General features: G+C 46.7%; 1 protein-coding gene across 2 annotated transcripts in view; it reads right to left on the bottom strand.

Annotated features, from left to right (window-relative positions):
• Positions 1-523: 523 nt before the first annotated feature.
• The window catches only part of Sgsm1 (small G protein signaling modulator 1), a 72,722-nt gene continuing 47,362 nt past the window's right edge, over positions 524-25,883 (bottom strand). For both annotated transcript variants that reach the window (XM_050121155.1, XM_050121156.1), the window contains 7 exons: positions 24,760-25,347; positions 20,382-20,506; positions 19,323-19,405; positions 16,083-16,192; positions 14,342-14,438; positions 12,110-12,277; positions 524-2,304 (listed from right to left, as the gene is read on the bottom strand). In XM_050121155.1, coding sequence (XP_049977112.1) covers positions 2,216-2,304; positions 12,110-12,277; positions 14,342-14,438; positions 16,083-16,192; positions 19,323-19,405; positions 20,382-20,506; positions 24,760-25,347 — 1,260 coding nt within the window. In that variant the 3' untranslated portion in view covers positions 524-2,215. The remainder of the gene's footprint in view (positions 2,305-12,109; positions 12,278-14,341; positions 14,439-16,082; positions 16,193-19,322; positions 19,406-20,381; positions 20,507-24,759; positions 25,348-25,883) is intronic.

Genomic DNA, 25,883 nt, shown 5'->3' with positions numbered 1-25,883 from the left:
AAAGATGAGGAGCTAGAGAGATGGCTCAGTGGTTAAAAGCACTGGCTGCTCTTCCAGAGGTCCTGAGTTCAATTCCCAGCAACCACATGGTAGCTCACAACCCATCTGTAATGAGATCTGGCATCCTCCTCTGGCGTGTGGGCATACATGGAGGCAAATGTTGTATACATAATAAATCTTTTTCTTTTTTTTTAAAGAGGTCCTCTGCAATTAATTAAAAAAAAAAAAGATAAGATAGTAAGTACCTATGATCACAGCACTTAGGAGGATCAGAAGTTCAAACCTAGCCTCAGTTAGCTTCTGCTGGATTGAAAGGTCAAGGCTAGCCTGGGTTACATGAAACCTTATCCACACTTTTAATCCTAGAACTTGAGAGGCAAAGGCAGAGGAATCTCCTTCAAGGTCAATCTGGTCTACATAGCAAGTTCCAGGCCAGTCAGGACCTCGTCAAAACAAAAGCAAAAAACAAAGAAGCAGCAAAATAACTAGACCCACACTTAGGTTTTCACTCAGCTATATTTCCTCTGAATAGAACCACCTCTTAGTAAACACAAGACACTTGGGCAACACTAAAGAGAGAACTGCCAGGGCAGGGGGACACTCCCCAACACCCAACTTCAGGACAGGAGAAAACACGACACACAGACATCAGCTGGTAAGTGGAATAAATAGGAGGCACTCAGATCCACAAGCACACAGGCTGGAGGCACGAGGGGCGGTGGGAGATCCTGTGCTACACTCCACACTGGTCAGTTACAAAAATAAATAAGGGTCAGGGGTTTGGACCTGGCTGTGCTAAAACACCACCCTTCGTGGCAGCCGCCCTGTGGCAAAATAAACCTTTATCCGCTGGCCCTTTCTCCCATCTTAGAAAGCCTAGAGATCTGGTTGGGAGGTGACCATGATCATCAGGTCGCCTCCTTTCCTGCTGCCCTGGGCTGTCCATGGAGATGCAGTAAGGGCTCTTTCTGTCCACCCTGCCCACAGAGTGGAGGCAGAGGTTTGACTCAGGAGGTGTGACAGAGGGAGGACACCACAAGGCTACAGAGTGGCCAGGCTGAAGGCCCCTGGAGAGATTTCAAACCACCCCTGTCTCCTCTCTCTTCTCTCTCCAAACTCCTACTTGACATTCCTTGATTGCCCCAGAGGCTGCAGGTCCGAGAATGAGCTTCTGCTGTGACTTTTGATTTCTGTCGCACCCAGACTGCTTTACTGGGGGATAGTGAGCAGGCACACCAGTTCATCCCGGGTCAGTGTCTGGCTTGGCACGAAGGTGGAGAGGAACCATTCTCTGACCCACCCGTCCCCAGCCCACCATCATGGAGCACAGATCAATCCTGTCCCGGCGCCAACCCCTGGCTCGTCCCTCCTCTGTTCTGAGTGAACTAAGTACTCAGAGAAGAGCTAGTTTACCTGAGCAGGGCTTCCGCAAACAGTCTGCAGGCTTCTGAGCCCAGGTCCACAGCTGAAGGCTGGGAGGTCTCCCCTAGGGAGGGGAGTAAGGGCCAGGCTCTCATCAGGAGCTCCCGCCTCCCTCCTAAAAACAGTTCCTGCATCCCCAGGGCACTCGCAGGATGCCCTCTTAAAAGTCTCCTGGGAGCGGGCAGAGCAAAATCAGAAAACACAGCAAGTGAGACCTGACTCCAGCAGGACTGTGGGAAGCTATGTGCTTCTGACTGGGCCATGCAACAGACCTCAGGTGACTCAGCAGGAAGAGAACAGACACGGCTATGTCGGTAGCCCCTCTACCAAGCCAGTGGTTCTCTGGTGGGGCACATCTGCTGTGCAGGGACTTTTGGGTCACCTTGGGTGATGGTACGGGTAACATCTGGTGGTTTGAAGCCAGGGATGATGCTCAGACATCTGGGACTTTGAACGTGAGCAATGCCTGAGACCTTGCTTTAAGCCGGCCTGGCATAAATGTTCTGGAACACTGCCAGGTACAGAGGAAGGAACAGGGACAACAGGCCCAGAGGCCACCTCTACTTACAACCCCAGCTCCCAAGAGGGGGAAATCCCAGTCTCGGGCAATCTTTGGTCAAACAGGAAAACGTAAGGCTGAGCTGGGCTCCTCCACGCCACCGTCCAGTGGCCAAGGTCAAGGGTATGGCTCTCACACAGCAGTCCACACTAGTCAGCAGACACCAGGACCTCGTGCTGGGCTGCAGGAGGGGAAGGTATAGACGGCAGCAGGGAAGCCTGGCTGCTGCAGCCCTCACTTGTTCTCGATCAGGATCTGTACTTTGTGCACCAGGTCCCGGGCCAGCTGCAGGATCTGCTTGGCATTGTGCCGCTCAGCCATTTCTGAAAGAGAAAATACGCTCATGAGTGTCAGCCCCGGGAGAGTCCTCGAGCTCCTAGTGTGGAGTCCTGGGTGTTCCCCCCTCAGAGTGACTCTGACAGGAGCTATGCACTGCCAGATCTTAGCTTCCCCATCCGTAAACTGAGGAGTATAACAGGAAGTCACTGCATGGCATTACCATGGAAACAGAAAGAAGTGATGCTGGCCCAGAATATGCTGGGAGAAGGCTGGTTCTTCCACCCTTCCCTGCAGGCAGAACATCTGAATATTTTACAAGTCTGTGTCAGGCCAGGCACAGCAATACACCTTTAATTCCAACACTGGGGATGGTGAGGCAGGAGCATTGAGAGTTAGAGGCCAGCCTGGGGGGCTGGAGAGATGGCTCAGAGGTTAAGAGCACAGGCTGGTCTTCCAGAGGTCCTGGGTTCAATTCCCAGCAACCACATGATGGCTCACCACCATCTGTAATGAGGTCTAGTGCCCTCCATGCCAGAACACTGTATAATAAATAAATAAAAAAAAAAGAGGCCAGCCTGGGATATACAGCAAGATATTTTTCTTAAAGATAAAAGGTAGTATAAAGCCATGTGGCAGATTTTTTTTAAGATTTACTTATTTATTACATATACAGTATTCTGCCTGCATGTGTGCCTGCACACCAGAAGAGGGCACCAGATCTTATAGATGGTTGTCAGCCACCATGTGGCTGCAGGGAGTTAAATTCAGGACCTCTGGAAGAGTTGTCAGTGCTCTTAACCTCTGAGCCACCTCTCCAGCTGCCCCCTTCCCCATGTGGCTGATTCTTGAAGACTCTATGGGAAGGAAGAAAGCCATGGGTGGTGAGGAGGAGGAGAGGGAAGAACTATCAAGAGTTACACAAATGCTTAGATCTTCAGATCTCTGTGTACAGCAGGATAATTTGAAGCTTGACTTTGTCACAGAGAAACCAGTTCATAAAGAGAAAGAACCTAAGACCATGGTTTCTAAAGCAGCTGCTGAGGTACCCCTAGGGTTCCTAGTAAACTCTTGGGGACATTGTGGGATATGCAGTCATTTGGAGGGGAACTTGGCAACACTCACCAGTTCCACGCACGCAGTCATGGATAAAAAGCAAGGACTGTGTGAAAGACTTGAGGAAGCAGGAAATGGGGGGAGGGAATATGACCTCATCGTGAGGCGTGCAGATTTGTGCATGGCCAGACAGGTGCAATATTCCACAACCAGTGGCTGCACCAAGTAAGGGATGAAGGGAAATGGGGTTTCCTTCAGGCTGTGGGTATTAAACAGCTTCTGAGTGGTGAGGACAGGACAAAGGTGTCACATGGTTTGGACCTCACGCCTTACCACTGGGAACTTTGGTTTGCATGGGTGCATATTGCAGAAAAGTTAGGGGTGCCCTGGACTGAGGAAGTTTGGGAACCTGGGGGTGTTGAGGCAGGAGGATTGTGCTGTGCTAAAGTGTGAAATGCTTTGAGTTCTCCACACACTTTCAAACTGAAACAAGCAGAATGCCCAATAACAAAGGGCGCTTAGTAAAACCACAGGGTAGTTGTGCAGGGTGTGCATACTGCCACCCTGAAAGAGAATCACGGGTGAGGGGCTGGAGAGATGGCTCAGTGGTTAAGAGTGCTGGCTCACAACCATCTGTAATGAGATCTTTTGCCCTCTTCTGGCGTGTGGGCATATATGGAGGCAGAATGTTGTATACATAATAAATAAATCTTAAAAAAAAATCACGGGCAAAATTTTTGAAAAAGTAGATATAACTGGATTCTGTGATGGTAACAACAGAAAATAAACCACTATGGAAAAGAATGGAAAGGTAAGTAGGGGTTGGGGCAGAGTCTTGTGTAGCCCAGGCTGGCCTTGAATTTACTATGTAGCTGAGCATGACCTTGAACTTAGGATCAGTTGAGATTCTTTTTTCAAATTTAGTTTCTTGAGGAGTACCATATTGACATAATTACTGCCTCTTGCTCTCCCCCTACAAGTCCTCCTGTGCCCCTACTTCCTTTAAATTTCATGTCCAAGAATAATTATTATTGTTACATATGTATGTATATAGAAATATTTCCTGCTGAGTTCATTTGCACAGATATGTGTTTAGGGCTAATCACTTCAGATTGTGTAACCTATCAGTGGGGCTCATCCCTGGGGAAACCGATTCCCTCTCTCTGCCTGTGGCTCTTCCTCTGGAGGGGAGGCCTTTGGAATTTCACCCATCCTTGTTAGCTTGTCAACAGGTGCTCTCATTGTTCCCATCATGTGTAGGTGACTAATCCTTCTAGATTTTGTGGGTACAGCTCCCCTATCATATACGATCTGACAGCAGACATTCTGGTACTCAGAAAAGCCTTTAATAATAAACCCCAAATATCCTCATGATAAAAGTCCTAGAGAGTATGACTCAGGAGGACATGTCTCTCCGTGATAAAGGCTACATGTGACAAACACACAGCCAACATCATCCTGAGTGCAGGAAAGCTCAAAGGAACCCCATTAAAATCAGGAAGGAGACAGCACTGGCCCATGTCCCCACTCCTTCTCAATACAGGGCTTTAAGCACTATCTGGGACAAGAGTCAAGAGAAGGAAATTAAAGAAATACAGACTAAAGAGGACAAACTAAGCCAGGTGGTGGTGGCCCACGCCTTTGAATCCCACCTAGCACTTGGGAGGCAGAGGTAGGTGGATCTCTGTGAGTTCAAGGCCAGCCTGGTCTATAGAGCAGGACAGCTAGGGCTGTTACACCGAGAAACTCTCTCTCAAAAAACAAACAAGCAAACAAATAAGAAGCCAACCTATTCCTATTTGCAGATGACATGATATATAAAAGATGCTAAATATCCTATCACAAAACTTCTAGAAACTATCATCACTTTCAGCAATGTGCAGGATACCTAACGAACTTACAGAATCAGTGACTTTCCTATACAGCAACAGCAAAAAAGCTCAGAGATCATGGATCTCTTTGTAAGATCCCAAGTAAGACAGACCTCAGTGCGAAACTTGAAACATTGCCACTGCTAGGGACCACACTCCCACTCAATCCGCCTCAGAGAAAATAAAACATCTAGGAATGAACCTCACCAAACAGGTGACAGACCTCTGCAACAAAAATCTCCAAACCTCTGGAGAAATATCGAGAAAACACTAGAAAATGAAGATCTCCCAACTTATGGATTAGTAGAATTAGCACTGTGAAAACAACACCTCTGTCAAGAGCAATTTACAGATTCAGTGCAACCCAATCAAATCCCCATCTCACAAAAACAGAAAGAAAAAAAAACATTCTAAAATCCATAAAGACCCACGAAGACCCAGGATAGCCAAGGCAACCTAGACCAGGAAGAACAATGCTGGACGGCAGTAACATTCCAGGTTTGAGACTATATTACAGAGTTATAGTAATAAAAACAGCTTGGTCCTGTTACAAAAACAATGGAACAAAACAGAAGACCCAAACATGGCTGCAAATAACTACAGCCATCTATTAACTGACAAAGACTCAAAAATAATGTTAGAGAAAAGAGTGTCTACAATATAAGCCCCTGGGAGAGCTGGATAGCCACATACAGAAGAATGAAATTAGACCCCTATCTATCGCCCTGCATAAAACTAACTTCAAATGGATCAAAGACCCTGTGCTGCTTGACACAAGCTGTAGTCATCCTCAGTTAAGAAAATGCCTCCATAAGTTCAGGCTGTAGGCAAGTCTGTGGGGCATTGTCTTAGTGATTGACGAGTCTTAGGGTTTCCAGTGCTGTGAAGAGACACCTTGACCGACCATGGCAACTCTTACAAAGGAAAACATTTAATTGGGATGGTAGCTTATAGTTCAGAGGTTCAGTTCAGTTCCATCATGGTGGGGTGTATGGCAGTGTGCAGGCCGACATGGTGCTGGCTACCTCTTTATGAGAATGCCACGGGAAGGGGGGGGGAGGTGCTTGAGCCTATGAGATCTTACAACCCACCTGATGTGGGAGGTCCTTCTGTACATGTGCTGCTTTTATTGGTTAATGAATAAAGCTGTTTGGGGCAATGGCTTAGCAGAGTAAAACCAGGTGGAAAATTTGAACAGAGGTATGGAAAGAGAGTAGGCATATTTGAAGAGATGCCATGTAGCTACCAAAGGAGAAAGGCGCCGGAACCTTTCGGTAGGTCACAGCCTCATGGTGATACACAGATTAATAGAAATGGGTTAATTTAAGATGTAAGAGCTGAGGCCCGAGGCAAGGAACTCCACCTTGGGCAACAAATTCCACAGAGTGGGACTGAACCAGCTACTTAGGACAAAGTGGGCCTGAGAAAACAAGCTCCACGGGAACAGAAGCCAGGAGCCAACCCAGTCCTGGACACTGGCAGACCAGGATTGAGCCAGAGACCTGATCCAGAGTCAGCTCAGGCACAGGGGAGTAACCACCAAGCGAGTTAGCCAGAGCCAGAGACCACTGTGGGTCTGGACATGAGTTTAGGACCTCCCAGGAACTAGGCCTGAGCCAGGGAGAAATTAAAGACTTCCTAAAATTCAATGAAAATGACCACACTACATACCCAAATTTAAGAAACACAATGAAAACAGTGTTAAGAGGCAAGTTCATAGCACTAAATGCCTACATAAAGAAGCTGGAAAAATCCCACACTAGTGAATTAACAGAACATTTGAAAACTTTAGAACAAAAAGAAGCAAACTCACCCAAGAGAACTAGATGGCAGGAAATAATCAAATTGAGAGCTGAAATCAACAAAACAGAAACAAAGAAAACAATACAAAGAATAAATGAGACAAAGAGTTGGTTCTTCAAGAAAATCAACAAAATAGACAAACCTTTATCCAAACTAACCAAAAGGCAGAGAGAGAATATCCAAATTAACAAAATCAAAAATGAAAAGGGAGACATAACAACAGACACAGAAGAAATACAGAGAATCATCAGGTCATATTTAGAAAACCTGTACTCCGCAAAAACTTAAAGGAAATGGACAACTTTCTCGATAAATATCTCTTACCAAAATTAAATCAAGACCAGATAAGCAAATTAAACAGACCTATAACTGCTGAAAAAATAGAAACAGTCATCAAAAGTCTCCCAACTAAAAAAAGCCCATAACCAGATGGTTTCAGCTCAGAATTCTACAAGACTTTCAAAGAAGAACTAATACCAATACTCCTCAAATTATTACACAAAAGAAACAGAAGGAAAAATGCCAAACTCTTTTTATGAGGTTACAATTACTCTGATACCCAAACCACAGAAAGACATTACTAAGAAGGAGAATTACAGACCAAACTCACTCATGAAAATTGATGCAAAAATACTAAATAAAATATTGGCAAATCAAATCCAAGAATACATCAGAACCATCATCCACCATGATCAAGTTGGCTTCATCCCAGAGATGTAGGGATGGTTCAATATACAAAAATCTGTCAACATAATCCACCATATAAACAAACTAAAAAATAAAAACCACATGATCATCTCATTAGATGCCGAAAAAGCTTTTGACAAAATACAACAGCCCTTTCTGATAAAGGTCTTGGAGAGAGCAGGGATACAAGGAACAGGCCTAAACATAATTAAGGCAATATACAGCAAGCCAACAGCCAACATCAAACTAAACGAAGAGAAACTCCCAGCTATCCCACTGAAATCAGAATAAGACAAGGTTGTCCATTCTCCCCATAATTATTCAATATAGTTCTTGAGGTACTAGCTAGAGCAATAAGACACCAAAAGGAGATCAGTGGGATACAAATCGGAAAAGAAAAAGTCAAACTCTCACTGTTTGCTGATGATATGATAGTTTATATAAAAGATCCAAAAAATTCTACCAAGGAACTTCTACAACTCATAAACACTTTCAGTAATTAGCAGAATACAAGATTAACTCAAAAAATCAGTAGCCCCCCTGTACACAGATGATAAAAGGGCTGGGGAAGAAATCAGAGCAACAACAGACTTCACAATAGCCACAAATAGCATAAAATAGCTTGGAGTAACTCCAACCAAACAAGTGGAAGACTTGTATGACAAGAACTTTAAATCTTTGAAGAATGAAATTGAAGAAGACACCAGAAAGTGGAAAGAACTCCCATGCTCTTGGGTAGGTAGAATTAACATAGTAAAAATGGCAATCTTACCAAAAGCAATCTGCAGATTCAATGCAATGTTCATCAAAATCCCAGCAAAATTCTTGACAGACCTCAAAAGAACGGTACTCAACTTCATATGGAAAAGCCAAAAGAACCCAGGATAGCCAAAATAATCCTGTACAATAAAAAAAACTTCTGGAGGCATCTCAATCCCTGACTTCAAACTTCACTACAGAGATACAGTACTGAAAACAGCCTGGTATTGGCATAAGAACAGACAGGAGGACCAATGGAACCGAATAGAAGACCCAGATATCAATCCACACACCTTTGAACACCTGATTTTTGACAGAGAAGCAAAAAATACCAAATGGAAAGAAGAAAGCATATTTAACAAGTGGTGCTGTCATGACTGGATATCAACATGTAGAAGAATGAAAATAGACACATATCTATCACCATGCACGAAACTCAAGTCCAAATGGATCTCAACATAAGACCTCAACATAAAGCCAGCCACACTGAACCTTATAGAAGAGAAAGTAGGAAGTACACTTCAACGCATTGGCACAGGGATCTACTTCCTAAATATAGCCCCAGCAGTGCAGACACTGAGAGAAACAATTAATAAATGGGATCTCCTGAAACTGAAAAGCGTCTGTAAAGCAAAGGACATGGTCAACAAGACAAAATGACAGCCTACAGAATGGGAAAAGATCTTCACTAAGCCCACACCAGACAGAGGTCTGATCCCCGAAATACACAAAGAACTCAAGAAATTGGACACCAAAAAACACATAATCCAATAAAAAAAAAAGAACACTTCTGTATTGCTGGTGGGAATGCAAGCTGGTACAACCTCTTTGGATGTCAGTGTGGCAATTTCTCAGAAAATTAGGAAACAACCTTCCTCAAGACCCAGTAATACCACTTTTGGGTATATATCCAAAGGATGCTCAATTGTGCCACAAGGACATGTGCTCAACTATGTTCATAGCTGCATTGTTTGTCATAGCCAGAACCTGGAAACAGCCTAAATGCCCATTCACCGAAGAATGGATAAGGAAAAGGTGATACATTTATACAATGGAGTACTACATAGCAGAAAAAAATAACGACATCCTGAATTTTGCAGGAAAATGGATGGAGCTCAAAAACATTATTTTGAGTGAGGTAACCCAGACACAGAAGGACAATTATCACATGTACTCACTCATAAGTGGTTTTTAAACATAAAGCAAAGAAAGTCAGGCTACAATCCACAATCCCAGAGAACATAGACAACAATGAGGACACTAAGAGAGACTTAAATAGATCTAATCTACATGGGAAGTAGAAAAAGACAAGATCTCCTGAGTAAATTGGGAGCATGGGGAGCTTGGGGGAGGGTTGGAGCAGGGAGAGGAGAGGCAGGGAGGGGAGCAGAGAAAAATGTAGAGCTCAATAAAAAAAAAGAAAGAAACTATATTAACTACAAAAAAAGATGTAAGAGCTAGCTAGGAATACGCCTAAATTATTGGTCAAACTGCTGTAATTAATATAGTTTCTGTGTGATTATTCAGATCTGGCCTAGTTAGTTGGGAACACCAAGCACAGGATTTGTTTACACCCACCCCCACAGTGACACATTTCCTCCAACAAAGCCACACCTCCTAATAGTGCCATTGTCTTTGGGGCCATTTTCTTTTAAACCATTACAATAAGAAAGCTGGCTGAGCAAGCCACAGGGAGCAAGCCAGTAAGCAGCACCCCTTCATGGCCTTCCCATCAGCTTCTGCCTCCAGATTCCTGCCCTGGAACAGGACAGGAGTTCCTGTCCTGACTTCCTTCAGTATGAACAGTGATCTGGAAGTAGAAGACAAACAAACCCTTTCCTTCCCAGGTTGCTTTAGTCACGTCACGGCATTGCCTCGCAGGGATGGAAACCCTAAAGAAGACACACCTCAGTGGGAAACTGGAAACACTGAAATTGCTAGGAGCTTGCCTGCAGGACACAGGTGTAGGAGATGACTCCTGATTAGAACTCCATTAGCTTAAGAATTCAGGCCAACAACTGACAAGTGGGACTTCACGAAACTGAAAAGCTCTGCCCAGCAAAGGAAACAACCATTTGAGGGAAGAAGCCCACAGGGTGGGTGGGAGGAAATGCCACCAGTCACCCAGCTGATTGATTAAAAACTGGGCCTGAGACCTGAACGGAGTTTTCTGAAGAAAAGTTCATCATCCCCAGCAATTAGGAAAGTGCAAATCAAAACAACTTAGATTTCATTTTGTCCCAAGTCAGAATGGCAAAGATCAGCAGAACCACAGACGGCAATGCTGGATGGGACATGGGGGGTGGGGGGCTCGTTCACTACTGGTGGGAATGCAAACTGGCCCAGCCACGGTGGAAACCAGTGTAAAGAGTTCTCAAAAAAACTGAAAATAAATCTACTCCAGGACCCAGTTACATCAGTCCTCGGCATAGGCCCCAAGGACTCACATCACACTTCACAGACACTTGCTCAGCCAGGGTCACTGCTGCTCTACACACAGCAGCGAGGAAATGGAAACGGAAGCCTTCTACTCTGACGGCAGATAAGGAATTATGGTACTTCTGATCGCCTTGCCTTTCCTTCCAGGGTGAGAATCGCGGGCGCACACTGCCACACCGGGTTCATCTGGGTGTAGTGGACTAGGCCTCACACACCTGTGCAGGTACTCAGTCAACGGAGTCACACCCCAGCCCGGAGATGGCTTTTGTTTGTTTGTTTGGCGACAGCACCGAATCTCTTTTGGTTTCCTGGTTGGTTTCTGGTGTAGGTGAAACTCATGAAGTTTGCCAATGCAGGTGAAACTCATGAAGTTTCCTAGTTTTGGTGTCAAACATCCCAGAAACACGTAAAGCAGCACCGGAAGTGAAGGGAACTAGGAAATGACTCCACCGCTGGGCACCATCTTTGTAATTCCCAGTAAACCAAACAGTCCTAAACATAAAATTCTACTACACGGCTCAAATCCAAAATCATTCCAAAAGGGAAAACTGGCTTGAGAGAAACTTAGTCATGTTCCTGAGGTGGCTTTCTCCTTTTCTAGAACCTTCTTTAAGTTTTGGGGTGAGAAGTGAGGGATGGAGCCCAGGGCCTAGTGTTTGTCAGTGCTCTATGATGGAGCTGCAAACCAGCTCTATCTTTGTTTTCAGCATCTAATTATTGTTTAGGTGGCAATAATGCTAGCAATTGCCTTGCTCATTGGGCCCTCACAGGACCTGTGAGGACCTTTTCATGTCTCATCATTAGTCTCTGGACTTCCCTTGAGGGAGGATGTGTTTGCAGCATTTTTCCCCCCAGAACATGATGTCATTTAGACAAGGCCACACCCAGTGACCTGCTGGGCCCAGACTCTAAGCACCTACTCCTTGCCACTCCCACCTTCCCCACCCACGAACTCTGTGGGGCAGACCCTGATATTTCACAGATGAAATAGATGTTCAGAGGGAGGGCAGGACCCTGTCACGGGGCACAGCTGGCCAGTGGCGGAGCCAGGTGCTGCCCCCAAGCCTCAGCCTGGAGAAAACCACCTGGAGCATGCTGAAATCCCAGCGGGTGAACAGAGGACCCAGGAGACGCTCAGTGGGTAAGGGAACTTGCAGAAGGGTGGAGGCAGGGGAATGGGTGGGGCCTGTCAAGCTGCTGGCACCTGGAGCCCCGCCCCAGCCCCGCCCCTTGGTACCATTGAAGAACTTGATGATGTCTGTGAAGTCCATGTTGTTCTCCAGGATGATATCTCGGTAAACCTCTACCAGTGCCAGCGCGATGAACAGGACATAGTGGGCAGAGGACACGTGCTTAGCGGCCCAAATAGTCTCCCACACGGAGAAGACGTCGTCATAGACCAGCTCTGCGGGACACAACACACATGCGCATAGGAGCTGGTCCAGAACAGAGTGCAAAGTAAGCCCTTTCTAGTCCTCCCTGCAAGCACCCAGCTTCTCTAGGTGACAGTCCCAGAGCAGCCCTGTGCTCACACCCTGCAGCAGCAGGCAGAACTCGGGCTGGGAGGCAGGAGACCCAGACTCGGTCTAAGGAGCCCGTGTGAAGAATCTGAGCATGTGCGGGTTTGATTGGCATGGGCCTATCCCTGCCTGCCCTCTCCTACTGCCCTTCCTCTCGCTTCAGCAGCATTCACAGGTGGCTCTCAGTGATAGGCAAGCTGGTTGCTGCCTCAGCCTAACAAGGAGATAGAAGAGCCCTGAAGACGGTGGTTCTCAACCTTTCTAATGCTGCGACCCTCTAACACAGCTCCTCATGTTGTGGTAACCCCATCCATAAAATTATTTTCATTGTAACTTCACAACTGCAATTCTGTTACTGTTATCAATTGTAACATAAATACCTGATAGGCAGGATGTGCTTTCATTGTTACAAATTAAACATAATTAAAGCAGAGAGATTAATCACAAAAAACAATATGCAATTATATATCATGAAATATTTATTTCTAACTACAAATAAATGAAATTTTATCTTGAAGCATGGTGTAGCATGGGTAACAGTCTTATTAGAACAGCAGTAAACTACACTGCTAAATTTTTAAACAGTATGTGCAAAAAGCCAACATCAGTGCCAAGACTGAGATTGCTTCTTCAGTTCCTAAGACCATTGGAAATCAGTGTTTTCAGATGGTTTTAGGCCACCCCTGTGAAAGGGTCAGTTGATCCCAAAAGAGTTGCAACCCACACATTGAGAACCTCTGCCTTAAGAGCAAGGCTACCAAGTCCAAACGGCTGGCACTGGGTCTCAAGCCCTCACTACCCAGCCAAGGGCTATGGGCTGGTGCTGTCCTGTTCCAGCCTCTCCACACCTCAACCTTGCCTGGGGCCTGCTGCTCACAGTAAAGGACCAGAGATGAGCCAGTCAATGATACTGCACAGCGTGGGGCAGATGGCTGACACCACCACGCAAATCAAGTGCTCCTCGCCTCACCACAGGTTTGCACGACAGCGCGCATCCCGAGGTGACACTCCTGCTAAGTCCATCAGGAAACACGCTTGATGTCCCATCAACTGAAGAGCTCTTGATCTCGGCTAAGCAGGAAGGCAGATGGGAGGGACTCGCCCCAGAGATGGTGGAACCAAGTTTGGGCCCTGGCTCCCCTCTTCCCAGCTCCATATTTGACTTCTTAGTTTCCTCACCCGTGAAACAGAAATCTTGGCGTGTGTGTTCATGTGCACGTGTGTGTGCATGCCCATGGAGGCCCGATATTGACGTCAATGTCCTCTATCGACTTCCAACTCAGGAAACCCAGAGTTCATTGATTTAGCTGGGTTGGGTGGCCTCACAGAGCCCAGAGCTCACCAGTTTGGCTGGGCTAGTGGCCAACTTGCATGTGCCTTCCCATCACTGAATCACAGACATGTAACATACATGGCTGCACTTGGCCTTCTAAACTTCTCAACGTATTAACTAAATTAGTGATTAACATTTAACAATTTATTTAATAATTATAATTAATTAAAAATAAAATTAATAATAATTGAATTATTAATTAAAGTCATGGTGCACATGTGTGGAGGACAGAGGAAGCTTGTGGGAATAGGTTCTCTCTTTTAACCAAATGGGTTCCAATGATCAAACTCAAGTCCTCCATCTTGGTGGCAAGCACCTTTACCACTTCGCTGGCCCTCACACCTAGGTTTTTATGTGGGTTCTGGGATCCAAACTCAGGACCTCATGCTTGTGCAGACACTTTTATTGGCTGAGCTGTCTCCCAAGGCACCGAAATAGGGATTTTATGATTCCTATTGCATTGTCATTTTGCGATAAGGACAGATCTGAGCAAATGTTCTCTCTTCTGCCACCTTTGCCCCAGTGCCCTTCACTCCCGTGTCCTCTTCAGCCTCCACTTCCCCATTATTACCACCCCAGGAATTCTGGGAACAAGTCCCCAGGCAGCAGTCTGTACCTCGTTTGAAATCCAGCAGGAACCAGCGGTAGCAGAAGTAGAAGTGGGTGTAGTCCCCATTCTGATGCATCAACTCAAAGAGCTCTGAGTCCAGGATCTGATGGAAGGAGGGCAGGCCATCAGCTCCCTGGAAAGAGCTGGGCATAGCGGAATCCTCTGGCTGTGCGCTCACCCTGCACTCCAGGCGGCTCCCAGTGAGCACAAGGGTGCAGACCTCTCCAAAGAGGACTTACAATGGCCAGGCCTCAAATCAGGGGAAGCAAGTTAGAGCAACGAGACAAGCTCACACCCAAAGTGACAGACAGTAGCAAATGTTGGCAAGAATTCAGAGTGAACAGAATTCAGAGTGAACGCATGGCTGATGGGAATGCAGAATGGTACAACTCTGTCCCCGCTTCTCCAGCACTGGGTTTACAAAAGCATACCACCATGCTTGGTTTTTACAAGGGTGTGGGGATCTGAACTCTGGTCCTTTTTCTTGTGCTAAGCCACATCTCTCTCTCTCTCTCTCTCTCTCTCTCTCTCTCTCTCTCTCTCTCTCTGTCTGTCTAGTGTGTGTGTGTGTGTGTGTGTGTGTGTGTGTGTGTGTGTGTGTGTGTGTAGATCAGAGAACAACATGTCAATTCTCTCCTTGTACTTTGTGAATTCAACCAATCAAACTATAGTCTCTGGGTTTAGCAGCAATCAACCCTGATCCATCCTGTTTCTTCAATCTTTTGTATCCAAAACATTTAGTAGTTTTTTTGAATCCCACCAAAGCAGCAGCAAGAGCCACCTTGGGCTGGAGGACATTCAGAGCTCCAGCCTGTGTAGATTCCCCTGCAGGGTTCTGCTTGAAACTGCCATAGGGCCTGCCTCTTGTAGAGTCTGATTGGCAGATAGGGAAATGCATACCAACAAAAACTTTGAGATTTCACATCACACCCAGTCAGAATGGCCAAGATCGGCAGAACAACCAACAACAAATGCTGGCCAGGGTGGAGAGGGGCACACTCACTGCTGGAGGTGCAAACTGGAGCAGCCACTGTGGAAACCAGTGTGGAGAACGCGCAAAAGCCTAAAAGGAAACCTAACTTCTGACCCAGCTGTAGCACTCCTTGGCATGTGCTTGAAGCACTCAGCGTCCTGCTCCATAGTTTGTGCTGCTCTATCCACCATAGCAAGGAAATGGAAACACCCTACATGTCCTTCAACCGGCAAATGGGAGATGACGATGTGTTACTATACACAGAAGAACAGTATTTAGCTCTAAAGAAGAAGAAAACCATGTGTTTTGAAGGTAAATGAATGGAACTAGAAAAGATCATATTGAGCGAGATAACCCAGACTCAGAAAGACAAACTCGGTGTGTTAGCTCTCATCTGATTCTCTGAGCTGCAAATCTTCAGACACCAGTCCACAGCCTCCAGTGACTGCAGAACAGGAAAGCTAGAAAGGGATAGGGAGGCCAGGGAGCAACAGAGAGGGGGATAACGGGGCACAAGTGATCTGGAGGGAGATGGGGAAGATGGAGGCCTCCAATGAGGGAGGGGGAGGAAGACAGATTAATACAGAAGGAGGATAAAATCAAAGTCAGGATGCCTGAAAAAGGCTTAAGGAATCATACAATGAACTAGGTACTTATGGGTGCAAGCACTCTACCAGCTGCGCATGCCTTTGGCCTGCAAACTGCTGACCCTTAAGTCATTTGCGATACTTCCTGTCTCCCTTAAAGTCAGAGCAGGAAGCCTCAGGGTCCTACCTGGATCAGGGACCTCATGTTGGCAAAGTGCGTGTCCATGGCACCTCCGTGGGGGAAGTTTTGGTTCATCCTCTTCATGAGCTCCGTGAAGCAGCTGAAGGCCAGGGCCTCTGGGGACAGAGCAGGACAAAGCGTTAGCCAGACCACTGCCTCAGGCGCTGGGGCTTATGAGAGACAGTGGAAAGCCCAGCGCAGAGGCCATGATCACATGAGAAACAGATGGGCGGGAAGGACTCAGTGGAGGCCATGCCCTTGCATGCTCAGCAACCTGTAGTGTGTCACACAGGTCTTGCTTCAGAGACACTGGGAGGAACAGCCTGTGTCAGACAAAGACACTCTTGAAAGCTCTCCATTGGTTGGGACACAAAGCCCATGCTGCTTTGCTGGTCTCCATAGTTCTTTCCTTCAGAATTCTACTGATTCATGGAATTCTCAACTCTGGAAGTTACTGTATTCAAGAGCAACTGCTGGGGGCTGGGGAGACCACTAAGTGGCTAAAAGCACTGTCTGCTCTCCCAAAGGACCCAGGTTCAATTCCCAGCACTCACATGGCAGCTCACAACTGTCTGTAACTGCAGTTCCAGGGGATCTGATGCCCTCACAGAGATTTACATGCAGGCAAAACACCGCTGTACATAAAATAAAAATAAATTATTTTTTTTAAAAAGCAACTGTCAACATAGCAAGAGCTTTGGTTGATGTTATGTAAAGAAGGGACAAACTCCTTCGGCAAATGCTGCCTGGAATATCTATTTACATATATTAAGAAAGTAGGGGTCAGTGGTTAAGAGCACTGGCTGTTCTTCTAGAGGACCTGGGTTTGATTCCCAGCACCCACATGGCAGTTCACAATCATCTGTAATTCAGTTCCAAGGGATCTGTCACCCTTTTCTGACCTCCACTGTAGGCACATGGTGCACAAATACATAATCAGGCAAAATACTCAGACAGCAAATAAAAATAAACAAAACCTCAAAAATTGAAAAAAGAAAGCAAAGCCTCTGAGAAACTCTGTAGAAACTTGACATACTGGACTGCATTTGAAAATCTTATTTGAAAATGGTAGTTTTTCTAGTTTTTCTTAGTGACTTTGGGGAGATAACGCTATTGGAAGCGCCTCAAAGACACTGGATCCCACTCAGGTTTAAAAGGAATCAGGGCAGATTACAGAAACTGTGAGCAGTAGATGTCTTCATAGTCTGGCGGCCCATCACCCTGGTCTGTATTGCCTGGCCTACTTGTCACGATTACGGTCACCCTGACACGCTGCTGACTACCATCTCTCACAGCACCAAACCTCCATTGTTCTGATTCCTTCATGCCTTCAAAGCCAGGACCATCTGGGAGACTGCTTAGCTCACCAAGTTTGGCTGCCAGTCTTAGCCCCAGTGGACCAGTTTTTGCTTGCTGAGTTACTATAAGATTTCACAACATCGACCATCCCAGCAAAGTGACCAGCATTCCCCTGAAAGCTCTCTTCTAAAAGTGAAGAGTATTGCCATTTTGGTTCTTTCTGGGATCAAGTTCAAGTGTGCTTCTTGTGTGGGGCGAGTAAGGCAGGTCTTCCATCTTTTGCATGTGTGTTTCCCGTCGCAGCAGCTGCTAACTTGACATGACTGAGCTTGTGGAGGTGAATTGACTGAACTCCAGTTAGTTAGCTGAGTTGCAGCCCAGAAATCTACATGCAGGCCCTGGTGAAGGCGCCAAAGCGCTCGCTCTCTCTCTCTCTCTCTCTCTCTCTCTCTCTCTCTGTGTGTGTGTGTGTGTGTGTACGACTTGTGGCTCCTTTCACCATGTGAGTCCCAGAGGTCAAACTCAGGTCATCAGGCTTGGTGGCAATGCCTTTACCCACCAAGTCATCTCGCCACCACAGTTGGGGATTCTGACAGGGCTTTCCCAAGTTCACACACAGTACAGAGGACAATGTTCCTCGCCAGCACCAACCTTCCAGCTGCAACGGGAGATGTGCCCCCCTTTCTGCTTCCTCTCCTCTGACTGACAATGTTTTGTGGTGTTCGATGGATAAGCCACACCTTTAAAGGTAGTGAAAACACTTCTTTCTTTAGGAGACATGACACATGGATTCATCATCTGAATTTCACCTTAGGATTGCTCAGCTCAGCTATGTAGAAATACAAGACTTATGCTTGCTTTCCCCAGCCCTGACGGACTCACTTGCTGTTTCTTAGTCTTTGGATTTTCATCCTAAAGTCAAATCATCCAGAACAGGACACACCAAGGATGATTTTAATTCCTTTCTAGTTCTTTTCCCCCGCCTCTCTTAATATTTTGAGACAGGACCTCATGTAGCCCATGCTTGCGTTAAATTCACCTTGGTCAAGGATGACTTTGAACCTCTCATCCTCTGGAGAGCTGGGACCACAGGCATGGCTACCACACCCTGCCTGTCTTTATAGTCAGGTGATGTGGGATTCCCTTCTGCATGCTGTGAATATATTTTATTACCACTGGCTAATAAAGAAGCTTCTTCAGCCTATAGCAAGTCAGAATATAGAAAGGCAGGAAATCCAAGCAGAGGTTGAGGCAGAAAGAAGGCAGAGTAAGGGAGATGCCATGTAGCTACCAAAGGAGAAAGACATCAGAACCTTACCAGTAGGCCACAGCCTTGTGGTGATACATAGATTAATAGAAATGGGTTAATTTAAGATGTAAGAGCTAGCTAAAAATAACCCTGAGTCATTGGCCAGTGTTGTAATTAATAAAGTTTTTATGTGATTATTTGTGTCTGGGTGGCTGGGAAATGATCGTGCAACTGGTGTCTACATTCAGGTGATGCATTGTATTGATTGCATTATATTATATTGTATTATATTAATTGTATTATATTATGTTATATTGATTATATTGATTGATGCTCAGATATTAAACTGTCTTTGCAGTTCTGGGACAAACCCCAATTGGTCATATTGTCTAATTCTTTATATATTGTTGGATTGAATTTGTTAATTATTTTGTGGGGGGCAGTGGAGGAGAGCTTGTGAAGAGCTACCCTTCAATCTTACACTGTTTGGTAGAGTTTATACGAGGGGCACCATCTGGACCAGGTCAGAGGCTCACTACAGCCAGGTGGACCTCAGCACGGTGCACTGTGGGATGTCTCATAGTACTGGGTTTGGGATGAGTTCACCAGGCTGTGCAACTGTCCTGACCCAGTCCATAGAGACACAAGTAAGGCTAACCCTTCCTCTCCCACAGAGCAAGGGGACACACTTAACTCACCATCATCCAGGATGACCAGCAGTGGGGCCAGAAGGTCACACATGCCCTGGACGTAGCCAATCTCAATGTGTTGCCAGATGTAGCTGCAGAAGAAACAGGGCACAATGAGGGTGCCACAGCCTACACCCCACATGGCCTGCCCCCTCCCAGCCTGCTTCTTCCAAACTCTCCTTGCTCCTTTCTCCCATCTGGTCCTCCATCCCTCAGTCTGATGCCCACCTTCAGTGTCCCACACATCCTAGGTGCAGAGCACAGGACTCTCCGCAAGTACTGCCACTCAGGGGTGCTGTCGTGGGTGCGTGAGCGGAGTATCTTCATCTCCTCCCCCCAGACCCACACATCCCTTTCAAGTGCCTCTTCTCTGGCTACTGGGAGGAATTCTTCACTTTGCACAAATACACGACTCACTAAAGTCTCTAGGAATTTACCCTACTGATTCCCTCTGTGTCTGCCAGGAATTTGGATCAGTCGCTATGAATAACCAGCTTTGACCCACTAGGCCTGGACAACATCCTCTGCCCTGTATGCACCTAGAATCTCTAAACCTTAAAGTGATCGTGTGAAGTGGGTCTCATCAAGATCATGTTTCTCTGGCGAGGAGACTGAGGCACAGAGAAGCAACGGACATACCCACAGTCCGGTGACAGTTAGTGCTAAGGGTCATGTTGGGAAGGGAGTAAAGGCTAGTCTACATCATGGTGGCTGCTGGGAAATCATCTTGGTTACACGTTAATAGGTCTAGGAAGCCACAGCCCTCTGTGGGCAGCACCATTCCTCAGGCAGGAGATCCTGGACCATGTGTGTAGAGGGAGCTAAGCAATAAGGAGCACTCATGCCTCTGTTCTCTTTGCTCCTGATCTTCAGTTTGCCCTATATTATTACTGGTACTATGAATAAAATAAAACTTCATATCAGAGTGGTAGCAACAACAGGAACCAAAGTGGCAAATGGATTTCCTACAGCCCCCACTTTCCCACCCCATCCCACATGTCTCCCATCCCCCCAATCTCCCCCTCTCTGCTCCAGCACTGCCCCTCCCACTCCCCCAACCACAGCCACCTGCACATGATGTTCCTCAGCTTCTCCAGGTTGGCGGCTGTGAAGTACCAGTAGCTGCGGTCACACCTCTGCACGTCTTTCTCAATGCGGTGGAGGTTCACTGTGTACAGGTCCAGTAGCTCTGGCTGTGGGCGGGAGAGGAACGAAGGGGACACTAACCCCAAGAACTACTTCCAGCCCTCATCTCCTAACAGTTCACTCCAGAGTTGGCTTTCTTTGTTTCCTGGGAAAGTTATTTTCACTTTGCATGATGTAAAAGTATTCTTTTGCAACCAGGTCTCATGATGTAGCCCAGGCTGGTCTGGAACTCATAATCCTCCTGCCTCAACACCTAGAGTGCTGGGACTGCAGGCAGACATGTGTGTTCACACACATAGTGCATCAGAACAGAATAGTAAACAAATATATTTAATACATTTAAAAGCGGCACAAAGCTGCCACCTCAGTTTTCAGGAGCCTGAGGCAGGAGAGTTGCTGTAAGTTAGAAGTTGGGTTACAGAGTGAATTCAAGGCCAGCCCAGGCTGCATCATGAGCCTCTGTCTGAGAAACAAGGAAACGAAAACAGAGTAGGGACAGGAGTCAGATTCTTAGAGTCCAGCAGGGATCTCACAGCACACAGGAGAAAAATAATAAGTCACGTGAGAAAGACATCTGGCTCACACTAGGCACACAGACTGAAAACAGACAGGTTTGGTTGCACTGAAGATCAAACCCCAGATCCGGCACACGCCAGGCAGGTCATGAGCTGCACTCCCTGCTCCAGCAGCAGACACCGCTGAAGAGAGAGCCAGGAGCTGGAGACCCAGGGGAAGGTGACTGCTAAGAGGAAAGTGAGAAGGGCATGGGAGGTGTCCCGACAAAGACCCAGCCAGAGATGCAGGAGGAGAGAAGAAATGTCGAAGCAGCAAGAGCAGTGTACCAACAGGTGGGACACTCTAGGACCGACTGAGTCACAAGCCCAACAAACCCTGGCTGGGAAGAAAGGGAGACCTGCGCCAGAAAGAGTGGCACACAGTGACAAAGAGAGACCCCCTTATACACACAGGTACATTGTGTATCTGTGTGTTTCTGTGCATCTGTGTGCATATGTGCCTGTGTGTGTCTGTATGTGTATGTCTGTGTGTGAATGTGCCCTTATATGTGTGTCTGTATCTCTGTGTATGTCTATGTGTGTTTGTATGCATGTGCATTTGACTGTATGTGTGTGTCTGTGTGACTGAGTGTGTGTCTGTGTGACTGTGTGCGTGTGCATCTGTATGTGTATACCCGTGTGTGAGTGTGCACTTACATGTGTCTCTGTATCTCTGTGTATGTCTATGTATGCTTGGATGCATGTGCATTTGTCTCTGTGTGTGTATGTGTGTGTGTGACTGTGTGTGTGTGATATGAGTGTGTGTGTGTTACTGGGAATCTAACCCAGTGCTCTGTGCAGGGTAGGTAAGTGCTCTGCCACTGAGCTACATAATCCATCCTGGTTTTTACTTGTTCATTGATTTTGTTACTGTCTGTTCTAAGATGGGATATGTGTAGACCAGGCTGGCCTCTAACTCAGAGAGGCCTGCCTCTGCCTCTCAAGTGTTGGGATATGGTGTGGGAAGTCCTTTTGTATATGTGTTGCTTTCATTGGTTAATAAAGAAGCTGCTTTCAGCCAATGGCTTAACAGAATATAGCCATGCTAGAAGATATATAGAGAGGGGGGGTGAGAAGTAGGCAGAATCAGGAGATGCTATGTAGCCCCGTGGGAGACAGATGCTGGGGATGGAACTTTACCCAGTAAGCCACAGTGACATGATGATACACAGATTAATGTAAATGGGTTAGTTTAGGATACAAGAGCTAGCTAGCAATATGTTTAAGCTATTGGCCAAACAATATTGCAAATACTGCTTGTATTTTTTCTATAGTTTCTGTGTGATTATTTTTGGGATAAGCAGCCTAGAATGGATGAGCAGCCTCCCCCAACAGGAATAAAAGTTGTGTGGCACTGTGCCTGGTCTACTGTGCTTTGATGATGATGATGTGATGTGATGATGATGTGATGATAATGTGATGATGTGATGATAATGTGATGATGTGATGCGATGATGATGATGTGATGATGATGGTGATGATGTGATGATGACGACGATGTGATGATGACGACGATGTGATGATGACGACGATGTGATGATGTGATGATGATGATGTGATGATGATGATGTGATGATGATGATGATGTGATGATGATGATGATGTGATGATGATGATGATGATGATGTGATGATGATGATGTGATGATGATGTGATGATGATGTGATGATGATGATGATGATGTGATGATGATGATGATGTGATGATTAAAAAAGAAATAGGGTAGTTGGGTGTTGTGGCGCACGCCTTTAATCCTAGCACTTGGGAGGCAGAGGCAGGCAGATCTCTGTGAATTTGAGGCCAGTCTAGTCTAAAGAGTGAGTTCCAAGACAGTCAAAGATACACATAGAAACTTTGCCTAAAAAAATCAAAAATCAAAATGGATTATGAATGTTTATCTTTGTTTAGCGTGTTGGTTACAAGTTGTTATGGACAATGGTTAGGAAAAATGCTAAACAAAGGAGATTAGATTCAGGGTCTTGTTTTGAAAAGAAAAAAAAAGAGGAACTGCTGTGGGATAATGCTCTTGTACCCTGTAAAAATTTGTCAATCATATATAAAATGCTGATTGGCCAGTAGCCGGGCAGAAAGTATAGGTGGGGTAACCAGACCAGGAGAATTCTGGGAAGGGGAAAGACAGAGATGCAGTCACCAGCCAGATGCAGAGAAAGCAAGATGAGAATGCCTTAGTGAGAAAATACCAAGCCACATGGCTAAACCTAGACAAGAATTATGACTTAATTTAAGTTGTAAGTGCTAGATAATAATAGGCTTGAGCTAATAGGTCAAACAGTTTATAATTAATATAAGCTTCTACGTGTTTCTTTGGGACTAAACAGCTGCAAAACCAGACAGAAAGTTCCATGTATAATCTGTGTAAACATGGCAGCCATGTGGCCCTGCACTCAGTAAAGGGATAGATGTCAGGATGAGGGAAGGAACATCACTCAGGATGAACACGTATGAGGGAATCTTCGTAAGAGATTCTTCAGCAGCTGAGGAGATGGCTCAGTCAGTAAAGAACTTGTCTGGCAAGTATGAGAGCCCATGTTCAGACCTCCAACACCCATGTAGAAAGCCAGGCGTGGGGACACATGCTTGCTCTCCCAGAGCTGAGGAGGAGGAGGAGCCAGGAGGATCCCTGAGGCTTGCTGGCCAGCTCTCCTGGCTGAATTGATGAACTACAGCCCAGGGAGAGACACTTAACAAAAAGGAAGGCCCCTGAAGACCTGATCCTGAGGGCATCCCTGGTGTTTGCACACGCCATCACACACATGCCAAGGTCCACAGACCTGATTCCAAAACCACAAAGAAGGAATGTCACAGAATAGGCAGGGTCCCGGCCCTGCAGCCTGTGACATCAGATGGGATAAAGAAGCATATGGAAGTCACTATGGCATGTACTCCAACAAAACATGGTTGTAAACTGAGGAAGAAAAGAGCCATAGGAGAGAAGGTACTGGGGCCCTTTGGGGTCCACCCGCCTGTTTCCACAGGCGTCCATCCAGAGAAACAGGTGAGACTCATGGCCCAGTACTTCACTTTCTCCCACACTCGTTCTGCTCTGTGACCCCCTGCCATTGCCCACACTGCCCATTCCGATGCTACGCTCTGCCACACAGTTGGCTTCAGTCAGCAATGCCAGTGCTGTGAGTGAGCCAGACAGAGCAGGGGCTTAAAATATACATGGGCATGTCGGGTCTCTCTGCTTAGCATCTGCCTTTGCCATGAGTACTAGCCTACGTTTGCCTAGGTTAGCCCAGGTTAGCCTGCCGGAAGATGAAACACAGACCAGCCCCTGACTGCCAATGTCATGATGAGCCTAGCTTGGGGCAGAGCTTCCCAGCTGGCCCACAGACTCGGAGGCAAATGTAGGGCCCAGTGCTGGTTGGCAAAAGTGGCTGGCCTTGGGTAACACACCATGGATGTGGAAGCTGGTGATATCGTGGAGAAAGTGGGTTTGTTTCTGAACTTTGCTTTAGGCTGTTCAGCCAAAGTCTGTGAAAGCAGAGGTTAGCCTTAGCTACCAGAAGTCAAGGTCACCTCCGAGGAGGCTCCAGGGTACAGCTGGGGAGCTGAGGCTCTGGGGAGGGGCCTTGTGCCATAGCCAGGAGAAGGGATGGAGTCAGGTTTCCTGGCTCCTAGCTCAGCAGGCCTTCATGTTACAACGATGAGTCCCTGTGATGGAGGGAATAAACAAACGGTGACCAGTCTCACCCTCGTAGGAGAAAGACCCGGTGACTTACAGAGTAGGTGACGCCGCTGGAAGACACAGGTGATGCCTCATTGTTGGCGGAGGAGGTCACAGCCAGAGAAGCCAGGGCAGGGAAGAGGCTCTCCATCTCCGGCTCCTCAGAGAGGTTGTCCTCACTGTCAGCCCGGCCGTGCTTGTCCGTCTCGCTGGGCCAGCCCTCCATCATGGCACCATCCTTTTCAGGCAGGGCCACGTCCAGGCTGCCAGGGATGGACATGAACTCCTCCATGCTCTCGTTGGCAAGGAGGTCACTCTCAAGACTATCTTGCACCGCCAGCTCCTCCCGGGGGGCTTCGTCCCGGGAAGTGGTGGCTTCGCTGCTCTGTCCGTCTTCTACGCTACTGTCTCCAGGTCGAAACACAGCGGGGAGGCTGCGCTGGGCATCCAAGACACTGTCTTCGGTGCTAAGGCTGGGCTCGGAGTGCTCAGAGAGGCCGGACGAGAAGTTGTGGGAAGAAGGGTGCCCAGAGTCTGGGGAGCAAGTGCCATTTGCCGGGTTCCCGTTGGGGACTTTGGGCTGTTTCTCCTCTGACCTGCCTTCTACTTCTGTCTGTTCCACTTCATCCACAGACTCAAACACCTGAGGAACGGGACACGCAGATAGGCAGGTCAGGGTGTGCAGGGCAACTCAGTTTAAAGCATCAACTTAATGTCCAACAACAGGGATGTTTTGGGATGGATTTACATGTAGTGGAAAAGCATGCAGTCAGTACAAAGGCAGTGTGCTCTTCTTAATGAAAGTCAACAACCCAAGTGCTGAGATTATGTTGGCAATTCAGGTCAATAGGGATATGCAGTTTAGGGAGAAGGTTGCTTTTCACCATACAGATGTCTGATATTGGGTTTATTTGTGGTTCTCTGTGTCCTTCAGCTGTAACCCTCAAGGTCACAGAAAACATCAGGTTCCAAAGCCTCACACTGATATTCTGTGTGGCCACCATCAACCTCAGTTCACTGGGTCTATTTCTGCATTTTTGTGTGCAGTGCTGGGACCTCTTATAGGCTAGGTCAGCACACACACACACACACACAAAAACACACAGATTTTTCTACCCACAAGGTGACATTCTGTGCATGTTTTTATACTTTTCACTAAAAACAGCTATTTTATTTTTT

This window comes from Alexandromys fortis, unplaced genomic scaffold (assembly GCF_014885135.2).
Source record: "Alexandromys fortis isolate MF-2015 unplaced genomic scaffold, M_Fortis_MF-2015_v1.1 scaffold_197, whole genome shotgun sequence".
NCBI lineage: Eukaryota > Metazoa > Chordata > Mammalia > Rodentia > Cricetidae > Alexandromys > Alexandromys fortis.
The sequence above is the reverse complement of the archived record's forward strand: the minus strand, read 5'-3'. Positions and strand labels throughout refer to the sequence as shown.